General features: G+C 44.0%; 1 protein-coding gene across 1 annotated transcript in view; it reads left to right on the top strand.

Moving 5' to 3' along the window:
• Window positions 1–941: 941 nt before the first annotated feature.
• IPO5 (importin 5) overlaps window positions 942–16297 on the top strand; it is a 50904-nt gene continuing 35548 nt past the window's right edge. Inside the window, exons 1-5 of the mRNA XM_069972943.1 lie at window positions 942–1122; window positions 12170–12250; window positions 12634–12826; window positions 12923–13025; window positions 14367–14463. Of these exons, the coding sequence (XP_069829044.1) occupies window positions 1042–1122; window positions 12170–12250; window positions 12634–12826; window positions 12923–13025; window positions 14367–14463 (555 nt within the window). The 5' untranslated portion in view covers window positions 942–1041. The remainder of the gene's footprint in view (window positions 1123–12169; window positions 12251–12633; window positions 12827–12922; window positions 13026–14366; window positions 14464–16297) is intronic.

Genomic DNA, 16297 nt, shown 5'->3' on the forward strand with positions numbered 1-16297 from the left:
GGATGTGCAGCCGACAAATCTGCGGCAACTGTGTGATGCCATCATGTCAATATGGACCAAAACCTCTGAGGAATGCTTCCAGCACCTTGTTGAATCTATGGCACGAAGAATTGAGGCAGTTCTGAAGGCAAAAGGGGGTCCAACCCGTTACTAGCATGGTGTACCTAATAAAGTGGCCGGTGAGTGTATATACCCCCTCAGACCCCCCCCCCCCTCCCCAATTCACAGATGTCTCTCCCTTCTTGCTTGTAACATCCCTAAAATGTTGTGCTGTTTCTGTAAGTCATTCATTTGTGAACTTGTCTGACAAAGGGATCTTGTGAATCCCGAAAGCTCACAGCTCTAACAATTTTTTGTTGGCCAATAAAGGTATCACTCCTAAAATACTTTGATTTCAAGTATTTACCACGATAAAAATCTGTCAGATAAATCTCTCTGTGTAAATGCACCCTAAAGAGTGAACGTCTTGTATTCAGGGCTACAATAATAATTATTCAGGGCTATAACAATAATTATTCAGGGCTATGCTTCACTGTGGGTGTGTGGAGACACTTGTCACCCCAGCACACAGAGTGGGAGATGAGAGGAGCCCCACCCCCCGCACTTCCTCCATAGACATCACTGGTCACTGTCTGAGCTCCGGCACATCTCCCGCGCTTTTTACAGCGCAGCGCGTCTCCTGTGACACACGCAGCCCAGCATCCTCTGTGAGGCTACGTCATGGCTTGACAACCTCTCGCGGACACGCCTCCCCTCTGACCAGCTGCTCCTCCTGGAACCAATCAGCTGCCTTTTCCAATCCGTCTCCCCGGCTGCGCCAAAAGCCTCCTGCCGGCTTCACCCGCCGCAGGCCCCGCCCCCTGCCAATGCGGCCCAATGGCGTGCCGGAGATTGTCCAGCGCGCGGGGCGTGTGAGGTCAGAGCGCGGCCTGGCCAGTGTCCCTCCTCCCTAGCCCCGCCCCCCGGCAGGCAGCTCTCCGGCCCGCGCTCAGTGTCGCGCCCTCTCTCTCTCGCTCTCTCCCCGTGTGTGGAGCTGCGGACATGGCGGCCGAGCAGCAACAATTCTACCTGCTCCTGCAGAACCTGCTGAGCCCCGACAACGGCACCAGGAAGCAGGCCGAGGTGAGCGGGGCCGGGGGGAGGAGATGTGTGTGGCGATGCGGTTCCTGTGCTAGTCCCTGTCACCTCATGTCCTAGACGCGGCCCACGTGTTAGCAAAGAGCGGCACCCTACAGCTGCTGCGCCCGGCTGCTCACCGACCTGGTGGCCGGGGCTGTGATGACCCCGGCTGCTTCCCTTCTGGCTGCCCCGCAGCGGTCCCGTCACCAGAACTTTCCTCTGCTCCCCGCTGCTCCGTGGCCTCTGACCCATCCCGGTCACTGCGGAAGAGTCCCACAAGTTACAGCGAAGCGGCCACTAATAAGGTATCCCCGGCTGCCGGTGTCATGTCACTGTCCTGTAGGGACTGCCATGCTGGGCTCTGTGTACCAGCTGGAGAGCCGCAGGCTGGGGGCCATAGACTGCACATGAGCCCTGACACCTGCTGGAATCAGAGGTGACTGACGGCTATTGGGAAGCTTCCCAGTGCTGCTGATGGCGACCAGGACCAGTGGCTGCTGATGGCGACCAGTGACCAGGACCAGTGGCTGCTGATGGTGACCAGTGACCAGGACCAGTGGCTGCTGATGGAGCAGATGTCTTTGTTCCTTTCCCCCAAGCTTCCCCTTCACTGGTTAGTTTCCTGGCTGCCATCAGGGTAAGGGGGCTCCCTGCCATACCCAGTGTCCAGGCTGAGGAGGCCTCCCCATCTGGCAGCTGACCTGGAGGCAGAAAGGGCTGACAAGACCCCCACATTGCAAGATGAGCCTATAGGGGGGGGGGTCCCTAACACTGGCGCTTATTCCAGACACAAGCTGAAGGATGTCGGAGTAAACTTATCACTGCAGAACAGACTTGCAGCTCCCTCACCAGTTTTTGGCATGTTAGTAACTTGTTGCATTTTATAAATACCCTTCATTTTACCATAAAATCTACTGGAAAACGTTTTTACATTTTTAATTTGGAAAACTGCCAGACTGACATAGCTTTTTTTTATGATTTTACCTCATAATTTTGCAGATTTGTCCGATGTTACTGGTCACTACACTTCTCACCACTTCTCTAAAGTAGAGAGATGTAAAAAGTACCATGTAAGAATGCACCATAATTCGTAGCTTATCTTATACCAACAAAATCATGTGATTCCCAGTATAAGAACAATGTCAATGTGAGCATTATGTTTAATTTCCCAGTGTCTATTGTCACACCTGATGCAAAGCCATAGTTATATTACAAGTCAGTAGAAGAGCTAGGGGTGCACAACAGGAATAATCGGTGCTAATCACCAACGGATTTTTCATCCAAATATAATCCAGTAAAAAGAATCCGAAGCACTCGTTTTTCATATGCAAAAAGTGTTCATAAATTTATTTACAGCATGAATAAAGGTAAGGCCGGGAAAATAACAATACTTTCTTTAGAGATAATTTTTGGTTTATAGCGACTGTGGACATCTCGACCCTATCCAGGATCTTTCTCAACGTCGCTGGGGTACGTTCTGTAGAGGTGCGCTCCTGGCGCTATCCTGTGGCACTTGAGTGCTTCGGATTCTTTTTACTGGATAGTTTCATTACAAGACATGCTGTGGAGTAATGGTGCGTTTACACAGGCAGATTTATCTGACAGATTTTGGAAGCCAAAACCAGGAATGGATTTAAAAAGAGGATAAATCTCAGTCTTTCCTCTATTACCCGTTCCCTGTTTATGGTCTGTTCCTGGCTTTGGCTTCAAAAATCTGTCAGATAAATCTGCCTGTGTAAGCGCACCATAAGTGCCTACCATATACTACAGACTTCAGCTCTATAAATCCCCATTGACTCACCCAATGACTGTACTTATTCTGGAATAAATGTGTGCTGCCTGGATGTATACACTTTCCTGAGCTCTGAGAATGGAGGAGATGGACCCTGTGACAGCTTTTCTGCTCTCCATTCATAGAATAAACAGTAGACTTATCTTTAGGAGTGAGAAAGGGGACTCTGCTCAGGGCTCCTTTCCCTTAGTATCTCTGTTTAGTACATGGACAACATTGAATTTTAATAGTCAGCTGACTGCCTCCTGCCACAGGAAAAAAAACAGCTGTTTGCTGGTCGGACTTGAAATTCAGAACCGATTGGATCAGCTGATCTGTGCATCAGTTCTTATGACCCCAGTCATTTGGCGGATGCACTAGCCTCCTCACAAGTTGAGGGGTCAGAGGACCCATATTCACGTAGCAGATCAGCGCTCCTTTACTGTGGGTTTAGCCGTGTAATACTGCCTTAAAAACTACATAACCTTAAACTGTACCTGTCATTATAACTTTCAAAATGTAAGTCAGTAGTAGATGTGAAATAAAGCAAGCTTACATTCATTTTTTATCATGCTGTAAAACAAAGCGATAGTTATCAGAAATCCAGATCCAGGTCTCCGGGTGGCAGATTTTTAGTCTTGTGCTGGTTGTAAAAACAAAAAACCAAGAACAGTAAGGGTATATTCACACGGACGAGCTCGCAGCGAGATTCTCGCTGCGAGCCCGGCAGGTCCTGGCAGTTCCCATACACTACATACTTGCTGCGGTCTAAACGACCGCAGTGAGTATGTAATTATACCGCCCTTAACCCCTTCTGCTCCCCCGCTGTAAGCATACTTTACCTGTCCTTGCTGCACGGGGTCCCGGCGTCCTGCTCTCCCGTCTGCCCAATCAGTGGCTGCGGCTGGGCAACACACTGGATTGGCCGGACAGGAGAGCAGGACGCCGGACCCGTGCAGCAAGGACAGGTAAAGTATGCTTACAGCGGGGGATACAGAAGGGGTTAAGGGCGGTATAATTACATACTCGCTGCGGTCGTTTAGACCGCAGCAAGTATGTAGTGTATGGGAACTGCCAGGACCTGCCGGGCTCGCAGCGAGAATCTCGCTGCGAGCCCGCCCGTGTGAATATACCCTAAGTCCCGGCCAGCAGAGAGTGACTGCTCAATGTGTCCATCAATCACATGACTGCCTTCTCTGTGAGTGTGCAGATCTGGGAAACACAGGATTTCCTGTTTTTAGACTCTTTGGGGGAAAAAAAAGGCTAAACACAGGAAGTGGCATGTCTCCCGTGATAACTAAAAAAAATTATGAATGTAAATTCCAAACTTGCATTATATCACATCTACTGTAGATTTAGGTTTTGAAAGTTATAATGACAGGTACACTTTAAGTGATATAACATCCTGTTATTACTAAAATCTCTGGAATTGTAATCCTCTCACCTCCTCATTTTGAGGCCACGATCATCGCTTTTTTTAAAAAAACCTGACAATTACCATACTGGATTTCATGCCAACCAGTTCCTTACCAACCAATTTCAGAAGTTTAGCCTTTGTGCTTCACTCATCTCTAATTACCAGTGCTTGCCATATCTCCATATACAAGTGGTATTAGAAACCTATTAACATCAAGCTTTCTTGACAAAGCACGATATATTTTAGGAAGTTTGCTAATGGCTTTTTGACCAATAAGTACACCAGTAAGCACGTATTAAAACATATTTTTACTGTAGCCTTAAAAAAGCTAGAAGCCCACAATGCATAACAAAAAGGCACAAATTAAATATCTTCAAGCCTACAAAATATATAACTTGTGGCCAGATAGATCATGTGTTGGGCTGTGGTCTTACAGAGTAGAAGTACAGAAGTACTAACTTAGCAGATGCCCTGTCAGAGGTGTTATATTTCTTAGCGAGTTACCTCAGTATTGGGTACACATCAGCTAAAGGAAGGGCCCTTTTACACAGACAGATTATTTGACAGATTTTTTAGACCAAAGCCAGGAATGGATTTGAGAAGAGGAGAAATCTGTCTTAATGACCTGTTCCTGGCTTTGGCTTCAATAATCTGTCAGATAAATCTCTGTGTAATAGGGCCCTTAGGTTTACCCCAGTGCAACGCCAGTGATTGCATCCTCATCACATGATGAATGGCAGGAAATTACCAGCTCTCCCCTTACAGTTTTACCAGCTGATGGATATGTTGTTAATCAGGCATACAGTATTACATTTTCTTTGGTATTTGTTTTTCTGACCCATGACCCTAAAGTCTGTAAACCCCCGGTATCCAATGAAAGCATAGTGGTCATTTTGGCATCTGTTAAGGTTTACTGCTTGGGATGGCACAGTGTGCTCAAGCAGAGGGGCTGTGTGAGAAGAGCCTAACTTGTATGACACGTTAAATAAAAAAATATAAAATTCAGCAATAGGCTGTCCTGAGCTTATAGAACTATAGGTCCAGTTTACCAGCGCTTCATACTGTATGTTGAATGACAGCTCATCACTTTCACCATTTTCAGCCAAAATATTCCACAGGCAGCTAAGGTCTTTGTTACTCTGGATGTGACCTAAGCCTTCCTCAGCAGGACACATTGTGGTGCTTGGAGGGGAATTTCGGATGAATGGCTCTAAATCCCATTGTCTTTCAAAGGACGGTCTCATTGGTGGATAGTTTTATCAGTGACATCATTGAATAGCACAGTTCAGCACTTTCTTTCCCATTAACAATTGGGAAAGAAAGGCCAGCGGTTTTAGTCCGTTTAGCTCTATTCAAGGACTTTATCCATTGTTATCCATGCTGAACCCTATGTGATATATATGCACATTGATGTCTGCAATTCTCACATCACACCAAAGTCCTAACCCAGCTTTACACAGCTTTGACAGAGAACAAGTTTTAGTTTACAGGTGTCTCTAATACATGGTTATGTGTAACATCATCTTGAGGCCATATAGTAACCTTTTTTTCATGACAGCCATACACCTTACAAGTCTGTAAATATTTGTGACACAATTCTTTAAAATGTCAATTTAGTTTAAGGGACTGTCCAAGGGCCCCCAATATTTGTTCAGTGCTGTAGTCCCTACTGATTGGTATTCTGCTGAAACTTGTGCGTATTCTGCATCCTGCAGGATCACCACAGGGAAAATGAAGCATTACAATAAGGGTATGTTCATACTGGGTAAAATCGGCAGAATCATGTCAATTCTTTGAGCGGTGAGCAATAGAAGCAGATGCGCGTGAGCCCTCTTATAGAGACATTGTGGGACATTGAGCCAGGCGGGATAGCCGCTTTTACTCAGTGTGAACATACCCTAAGGGCCCTATTCCACCGGACGATTATCGTTAGCATAATTGTTAACGATTAACGATCTCAAACGACCGCTATTGCGAAAGACCTGAAAACGTTCACTCATTTCCATGGAACAATAATCGTTACTTATGATCGTAATTGCGATCGTTTCTTCTTCCGTATTTCTTCGCTATTGCGTTCGTATCTATTGCGAACGACCGAACGATGTCTTATTCAATGCGAACGATTTGCGAACGAGCAACGATAAAAATAGGTCCAGGTCTTATAAAGCGATCAACAATTTCTCGTTCGGTCGTTAATCGTTAACTGCATTTCAACCGAACGATTATCGTTTAGATTCGAACGATTTAACGATAATCTGAACGATAATCGTCCGGTGGAATAGGGCCCTAAGGATCCTCAAAAGGGACTAACTTTGTAACAGATTCTACACTCCCAACACAATGAATGAGACAAATTTCCCAGGTAGCTGGAAATCAGTCATATAAAATTATATGCAATATCTTTTATATGGGCTTGACAGGACATTTGTCTGGTATGTGTCTGTTTATTCCACCCCTTTGGCGTACACACAATACAATGTCTCCATAAGAGCCATATTTTGATCCTTTCTGTATGGCAGCTTTTAGTCAATAGGTTGCGACTTACAGGTGTTCTTATCCTGAGTAAAGATTGGTAATAAGGTATTCTTAATGTTTTATGGAGAAAGCGTCATATAAGAGTGAGCAACAACGGTAATGTATGCGAATATCTGGATGAGAACTGTGAACAATCAGGTTCATCAGTGTATATGATACACTGTGTCACATAATAAACCAGTCAGCTGCTAAATCCTGTAAGAATGCTGTATATAGAGGATCCCTACAGAATATTCATCAGCAGTCATTTTACTGCAATATGTAGGTAAAATTCAGGCCCTCTGCATGAGGATCAATCCCAGAAGAACAGATTTATCAAATAGTTGTAAGGTTTTAATCCTTATAACAACTTATTGTGCAGCACTTCATACAGCTCATGTTGGTAAGTCTCTCCATTAGATCCTACAGTGTAAATTCCAAGATCATCTGTGTGGGAGGAAATAGGAGAACCCACAGGAAATCTACACAAATATGTGGCTGCAGATGTAGTCCTTGGTGGGATGTGGATCCAGGACCTCAGAAATGCTGAACCACTGAGCCACCGTGCTTATGACAACAATTTAGTAAAGACTTTAAAAAGGAGGGGCAACCCAGGCTTTAAAAATTGGTAGCCTATCCTTCAAGTGAATGGGGCAATGCAAAGACAAGCAGCAGTAAATATTGAAGGGGTTTTGGTCCTTTCAAACAGCTGGTTATGGGGGTAGTATAATTCAATCTGACAATCTAATATTAATTGCCTTTTGTGAGGATAAGTCTTAATAACCCCTGTAAATTAGGAAAGGATGCTCTTGGCCAGGGCCCGTAGCTGCTTCATGCACTAAAGAGAAACAATTAGCAGCTCGGCAGACTAACCTATAAATATTTCCATAGCGCATAGAATGCAGGTAATTTTCTTACCTTCATCCTCAGCGCTATTTTTGTTACCTTAACTTTAAAGTAGTACTCCGGAAACAAAATCATTTTCAGATTAGCTGGTGTCAGAAAGTTATACAGGTTTTTAAATTACTCCTATTTAAAAAATCTCAAGCCTTCATGTACTTAGTGTTTTTTCCTTTTCAGGCTGACTCTGCTCTCTGCTGCCACCTCTATCTGTAACGGGAACTGCCCAGAGCAGTAGGAAATCCACATAAAAAAAGCTCTACTGCTCTAGACAGTTCCTGACATGGACAGAGGTGGCAGCAGAGATCAGTGTCAGACTGGAAAGAGTTCACCATTTCCTGCAGGACACACAGCAGCTTATAAGTACTTGAAGGCTTGACATTTTTAACCTCTTAAGGACATATGACGTACCTGTACGTCATATGTCCTCAATAGCACTTTAAAGCGGGGCTGCGCGGCGACCCCGCTTTGAAGCGCCGCGGTCCCGGGTGCCGCGTGTAGCCCGGGACCGCCGCTATTAGCGGGCACGGTCTGATCGCTGTGCCCACTAATTAGCTAATCGGAGGCAGCTGTCAAATTAATGTACATTAGAAATTTGTATAACTTTTCATAAGTAACAACATATCAAAAATTAATTTTGGCCGGACTTCTCCTTTAAATAGACTTAAAGGGGAAGTCCAGTGAAAATTTGTATTTATTAGTTTTATTAAAGTATTGTATTTCCCCCCCCCCCCCCCCCCCCCCCAAAAAAAAAAAAAAAAAAAAGTTATACAAATCCCCAATATACACTTATTACGGAAAATGCTTATAAAGTGCTTTTTTTCCCTGCACTTACTACTGCATCAAAGCTTCACTTCCTGGATAAGATGGTGATGTCACGACCCGACTCCCAGAGCTGTGCGGGCTGTGGCTGCTGGAGAGGAGGATGGCAGGGGGACACTGAGGGACACAGGGCACTGGAGGGACACTGCGCATCCCTCTGCCATCATCCTCTCCAGCAGCCACAGCCTGCACAGCTCTGGGAGTTGGGTCGTGACATCACCATGTTATCCAGGAAGTGAAGCCTTGATGCAGTAGTAAGTGCAAGGAAAAAAGCATTTTATAAGAATTTTTCATGATAAGTGTATATTGGTGATTTGTATAACTTGGGAGGGAAATACAATACTTTAAAGAGAAGTCTGGCGAAAATTTTAATTAATTTACAAATCTGTTTAACTTTCTGACACCAGCTTATCTAAAAGTATATTTTTTTCCTTCTGGAGTGCCCCTTTTAACCCTTTGAGGACCAGGCCCAAAATGACCCAGTGGACCGCTCAAATTTTGATCTTAGGGCTTTCGATTTTCCCTCCTCCCCTTCTAAGAGCTCTAGCACTCTCAGTTTTCTATCTACAAGCCATGTAAGTGCTTGTTTTTTACAGGAATAGTTGTACTGTGTAATGGCGTCATTCATTTTACCATAACATGTATGATGGAATTCCAAATATATTATTTATGAAGATATAAATAGGTGAAATCGTAAATAAGAATGCAATATGGTAACGTTTGGGGGGTTCCTGTGTCTACGTAATGCACTATATGGTAACAGCGACATGACACTATTATTCTATAGGTCAGTCCGAACACAACCATATGCAGGTTACACAGATTCTCTAATGTTATATATATATTTTTTTTATGAAATCCTTTTTTTTGGCAATTAAATATTAATAAAATGGGCCTATTGTGACGCTTATAACGGTTTTATTTTTTCACCTACGGGGCTGTATGGGGTGTCATTTTTTCCGCCATGATCTCTAGTTTTTATTAATACCATATTTGTGAAGATCGGACGTTTTGATCACTTTTTATTGATTTTTTTTAATATATAATGTAACATAAAATCGGTAATCCGCACACTTTTTCCCCTCTTTTTGTGTACGCCGTTTACCGGTCGCAATGACGCTTGTTATATTTTAATAGATCGGACAATTACGCACGCTACGGTATATTATATGTTTATCTATTTATTCATTTTTATATGTTTTATTTATATAATGGGAAAGGGGGGTGATTTAGACTTTTATTGGGGGAGGGGTTTTGGGGTTGTGTGTTAGTGATTTGAACTTTTTTTTTTTTTTTTTACACTTTTGAAGTCCCTTTGGGGGACTTTTACATACACTACTTGGATTTCTACACTGATGAATGCTATGCCATAGGCATAGCATTGATCAGTGTTATCGGCGATCTGCTCATTGAGCCTGCCTGTGCAGGCTCAGTGTAGCAGATCGCCGATCGGACCGCATGGAGGCAGGTAAGAGACCTCCGGCAGTCTGTTTCAACGATCGGGACCCCCGCAGTCACACGGCGGGGGTCCCGATCGGTAAGTAACAGGGGACTCCCCCTGTCACTTACACTTAAACGCCGCGGTCGCGCCGCGGTCGCGGCGTTTAAGGGGTTAATGACACGCTGCAGCGTGTCATTACCGGTGAGGTCCCGGCTGCTGATTGCAGCCGGCCCCCACCTGCTATGAAGCGCGCTCTGCTCCGGAGCGCGCTTCATAGCGGGAAAAACACCCAGGACGTAAGGTTATGTCATGGGTCGTCTGGGGACAGACTTCCATGACGTAACCCTACGTCCAGGGTCGTCTAGGGGTTAATATTCCAATCAGCTTAATGGCAACCACATGGGGGCATGGTTTCAGCTATGTGGTGACCACAATATAGAAACATGGCTTTAGCAGCAAAGGCAGGGCACAATCCTAAGGGTGCCTTCACACGTACCGTATCGCTGCGTATTTATCGCTTCGTTTTTGGTGCGATTTTTACATGCGAGTTTTGATTTTCACATGATTTTCATGTGAAAATTAAAACTCGCATGTACAAATCGCACCAAAAACGTAGCGATACGGTACGTGTGAAGCTGCCCTAAATGTTCTCATCTGCTCTTCTACTTCATCGTAGATGAGATGCAGCTCATTGTAGCACTGTACTTGCCTTAATGCTATGGTAAAACAATCGCTGATCTTAGGGAGACCAGCTAAAGAAGACACTGCAGGCTGCTAGTAAAAGCAAAATGTTGTAAATTGAGTTGGATATTGACTTAAAGGACCACCTAATATGGTGGTTTTGGTGGAGCCACCCCTTGGCTGGGTCTTTCCATGGAAGGATAGCTGGCTAGTCCCGTGTTTCAAGATTTTTAAATGAGGCTCCACTGACTTTTTGCATAATTGCCATAATGCTGTCATTGTTAAACTTAACACGGCCAGTATAAGAAAGTGGGAAGAGTCACATGCTAGTGAACATTGCCTTTTCATTGTGGATGGCAAATTGATTCGTCGTTGTCCTAATAATATATGACAAGCATCACTTGAACAAATCCCTTATAAGTTGGTCAGTCTTAAATCTTTGTAACATTTGTTAATGCAACAAGTTATTTAGAACTTTGCACAAGCTTGTGTGTCCAGTGGAATACTGATACTGAAGGACTAACTAACATACCTAAATTATGGGACAGCATCAAATCTGCTGCAGATCTGTCCATGTGAATGGACCCTAAGAGGCTTTCCACATTATTTTTTTTTTTTTTCAAATTATTTTGAAATAATTATTCTCTCCTTGCTACTCGTCAAATAAGTAACTTGCTTTCTCCAAACTTTGCCCTTGTTCTCCACTGTGCCAGTACGTCATATAGCCTGTAACCTAATCTGGTAGGATCCCATGATCATTAGTGAAGGAGCTGCAAGTCTATCAGTGTTCTCCTGCACAGCAGGGACCATCAGTGAGCACAGGGAAAAGCCACATCTGGAGTCTTAAATTTTAAGTCGAATTATTGCTACATTTTGGCCATTCATGTATGGCTGATCAAGTCCACTGAAGCAAGATTGGCGTATCCAAAGAGTCCCAAGTGAGAAACTTCTAGTAGGACGTGGACAGGGTTTGTCTTTTTGGAACAGACCCTCAGCTTTTAGAAGATACTTCAGGCATGCATAAAAGGCATATCTGGGGTGCCAGATATAAGGATATATGCCCCCTTCATATGATTGCATCTGATGGCACATGCTACAATGTATGTTTGTAGTCCTGCTGGAAGAAAGTGACGTGAGAAATGTATAGCTGAGGCCTGGCAACACTTGTATGGCTGGGCATATTATGGGCCTGTGATACTGACAAGTGTACAGTTGTTTCTTACCCTGGATCAAGATATACAATCGTCACTCTAGCAGCAAGGTACAGGCTTCAGAAGTTTTTTTTGCACATTAGAAGATAAAGGCCCGTGGGGCTTTCCTTTGGGCTACAAAAGCCAAGGAATGCTTGGCAGTCTAAACAGCTTCCAGGTTGGGGCTTGTGACTTTGAATGCCTGCTCAGCCAATTGGCTACTACTGTGGTAGTGAAAAAAGAACAAAGTATACTTGCCACTGTATATGAAGGACCCCCCCCCCCCTATAAATACGTATAATTTTATTTTGTAGGAAACCTATGACAGCATCCCTGGGCCATCAAAGATCACTTTCCTTTTGCAAGCTATTCGCACTGCCGTGGCTGCTGAGGAGGTAAGCTTCAAAACCTTATATTTGGAAATGACTTCATTTATTTCCCTGATACTGGGAATGTTCTCATCATGAGGCAGTAAAGATTTAGGTGGTTCAAATTTATAATGCCACAGCCTAGGGTACACAGAGGTTTAAAATAGAGGTTTAAAACACATTTCACTCTACATTTAATATTTCCTCCCAAAATACATTTGTCTGCTTGTCTAGAACATGTCTCCAATAGATCAGATTCTTCACCTGTCTTTAAAGAGAAGCTGTCATGTTGACCAGAAGTAGAAACTAGTATAATGCCAGTGTTAAAAATGTGCATGTGCTCATGTGGATTGATATCCTGTCTTGTCCATCTATAATAGTTGCTTTTCAGTTTGGGTTTTGTATTTCAGGCCAGACAGATGGCTGCTGTCCTACTGCGCCGCCTCTTGTCATCGTCCTTTGAGGAAGTCTATCCATCCCTTCCAGCCGATGTGCAGAATGCCATCAAAAGTGAACTACTTCTTGTCATTCAGTTGGAAGCTCAATCCAGTATGAGAAAAAAGATCTGTGATATAGTTGCAGAACTGGCTAGAAATTTAATTGGTAAGGTTTAGGAGCATATAATGGTGTTTATTGTTCATCTTCAAAACCATTTGTATCTGCTTGTGTAAACCTATTTTTGGATCTTATTATTTCTAGATGATGATGGCAATAATCAGTGGCCTGAAGCATTGAAGTTCTTATTTGATTCTGTGAACTCTCAGGATGTGGGACTTCGTGAATCTGCTTTGCATATTTTCTGGTATGATATATTTTATCTTTTTGCATATAGGTATGTGGAACCCTGTTTGCCTTTTTTACTACATTTTAGACTGTTCACACGTTCCTTGTTTCCCTGCACGGCATAATGTAACAATATCATGCTGGGAGCAGGGAAACCGTTTGAATCTCTGTGTCTTTGTCACTACAGTGCTGTGAAGATTCAAACTGTTTCCCCGCTGCCGGCATGATGATGGTACATTATGCTGGGTGGGGAACCAATCCAGGACCAGGCACTAATGTACAGAACATGGAACGTGTGAATGCAGCCTTATCTTTTAATCGTCCCACTAAAGCAATTTGCCAGCGATTGGTAGATTGATGCTAAAATACCCTGCACTACTGTTCTAGCATTTTGTAAACAATGTAGCCGGCTTTACAGCAGCCATGGTTGGGTTCTCAGATACCCATGGAAATACATTAGCATCGGCGATCACATGACCAGGAAGCTAATGTTTGAACAGTGGATGCAGACTTCTTACATGCTGGTATAATTTGACTGTGATTTGTAAGGGGTTAATCCACCTGGAATGGCAATTTCTCCACTCCTGTCTTACTGGCAGCCAGGCTCCCACAGTCCCTGCAATCCCCTTGCCCCTTGCTGCCTTATTTTAGCCTCGCAGAGAAAAAGGCTGGTCTATAGTCAGTAAGAAGTTAATCACACTTTGTGCTAGCATGCAGGTAGTGATGTGATATGTTTTTGTGTAGTGAGTAAAATGTACAAATTGATTCAAAACAAACATAGGAGGGAAGAAATACTGTAAGATGGAGATTTACTTTAATGCACTGATTTTTATTGGGTATCAAATTGTACACCTTGGTACTGTTTGCCTTGCTCTATTTGCTGGTAAAGAGGATGTACCATCAGTTACATCCTCTTTTATATGACCCATGGATAGAACAGCGCCATCACGGGGAAGTCTGTGCCACGGTCCGTTCTTTTTTTGAACCGCGGGCTGGTTCCCATGTACTATCCACGGGTACCGGGCCGGGGCTGAAGCACAGGAGGCGAGCTGGCCCACCCCCACTGGGAGGGTATTCCCTCCCCTCTATAACGCGACTCCATTAGAATCCTCCCCCTGGGGGCAGTCCGCCTCCTGTGCTTCAGCCCCGGTACCCGTGGATAGAATGGCACCGTATAGGGAACCGGGCCGCGATTCAAAAGACAGACATGGCACCGGCTTCCCCGTGACGGCACCGTTCTATCCGGGGGTCATATTAAAGAGGATGTAACGATGGTACATCCAATTTAAACAAAGTGCAGAAAAGTTGTATCCTCCTAAAATCAGTTTGACATTATGTAATTTTGGCTGTGTTTACATAGGAATTTCCCTGGTATTTTTGGAAATCAGCAGCAGCACTACCTAGAAGTGATCAAAAGAATGCTTGTGCAGTGCATGCAGGACCAGAATAATCTTGGGGTAAATATTCTTAAACTACTTCTTTAAACAGATGTTACTAGGTCATGCTAGTTCTTTAAAGGGGTAGTGCGGCGCTAACAAATTATTCACAGAATAACACACATTACAAAGTTATACAACTTTGTAATGTATGTTATGTCTGTGAATAGCCCCCTTCCCCGTGTCCCACCACCCCCACCCGTGTACCCGGAAGTGTTGGTGCATTATACATTATCTGATCCGTGTCGAGTGGCGCCCGTCCCCCCTCCGCCGCGTCACAACTGTGCTCAGCCGCGATTGGCTAAGCACAGTTATGCTCAGCCAATCGCGGCTGAGCATCGGATGACGCTGCAGAGGGCGGCCGGCATTCGGAACAGATGGAGCTGTTCGCCGGCCGAAGAAGACGTCACTGAATGAAGATCGGAGACGGGTGTTGGCACGTGACAGTTGAGTATAGCGCACCACACTTCCGGGTACACGGGTGGGGGTAGTGGGACACGGGGAAGGGGGCGATTCACAGACATAACATACATTACAAAGTTGTATAACTTTGTAATGTGTGTTATTCTGTGAATAATTCTTTACCGCCACACTACCCCTTTAAATGCAGCCAGCGACGTGAGTGATGTTTTTTTTTATTCTTGCTGTGGCTGCACTTAGAGATGTGTATTGATCTCTTTAAGATTTGGTAAACGCACCCCCCCAAAGTTTTTTTAAAATCTAGGATGGACCAGATAAATCACTGAATCTGTAAGTGAACATGAGCATGTATGTGTGTGTGTATATAAAAAAAAATATATATATATATATATATATATATATATATATATATATATATATATATATACACACATTTTTTTGCAAAAATCAATAGTCAAGCGACTTTAAGAAACTCTGTTATAGGTTTTGTAAGGCAAAAAAGTCAATCTTTGTACTCAAAATGCTGTTTCCCAGATTCCCCCCACCCCCTTCTCTGTGCATTATCAGGCAAAGCAGTCTTCATTACAAACAAGCAAAGTGAAGACAGGTTTGTGTCCATTATAGCATATGAAAAGGGGAGGGGCTAAGTGTGCAGGAAGAGGAGTTTGGAAAACTGACTGGTAACCTAAAATGCTGGACTCACAGGTCAGACAGGTCAGTGCATATCTGGAAAGTTTGCAGGGTGTAGTGTTTTGAAGGGCTGCCGTTTCTCCTATGTGCTCGCTCATCCCCCTTGAACCCCCACCATAAAGCCTGCTTCTTCTGAAGTAAGGGTGGAGGTAGAATAACAGCTTTTTGAGTACAAAAACAGCTTTTTGAAGTATATAGTATTAATAAGTGTACTCACTTCATATATTGACAGCAGCTCCCTGTGTGTCTCTTAGCTCTAGGAAGTACACAGGGAGCTGCTGTCAGTAAGTGCAGTGAGTACACCTACTATTAATGCACACTGAACAATTTCACTATAGGGCAAGTTCACATGGAGTAAAAGGTGGAATTCTGCAACGGAACTCTCCGCTGTGGAATCCCGCCAGCCTCTGTGTCATATGGGCTTCTAAGGGAGGGCTCGCGCGCCTCCCTGCTCAAATAATTGACTTGTCAATTCTTTGAGCGGAGAGCCGAATTCCGCACAGTTTCGTCGCAGAATTTCGCCTCTTACTGTGTGAACTGGCCCTAAAGTGGCCAACCGCTTTAATAAAACCTTTTACAAAGTTTCCTTAAATCGCTTGGACGATTTATTAATTTCTGAAAAATCACTCTTAAATGACAGTTACCCTTTAACCGTAGTAATTAAAATGCAATCCTGTATTTACATCTATTGTTGCATGTGAGAAAAAGTACAATCGGGATCATGTGCACTAATGTCATTTCTAAT

This window comes from Dendropsophus ebraccatus, chromosome 5, assembly GCF_027789765.1.
Source record: "Dendropsophus ebraccatus isolate aDenEbr1 chromosome 5, aDenEbr1.pat, whole genome shotgun sequence".
NCBI classification, from domain to species: Eukaryota; Metazoa; Chordata; class Amphibia; order Anura; family Hylidae; genus Dendropsophus; species Dendropsophus ebraccatus.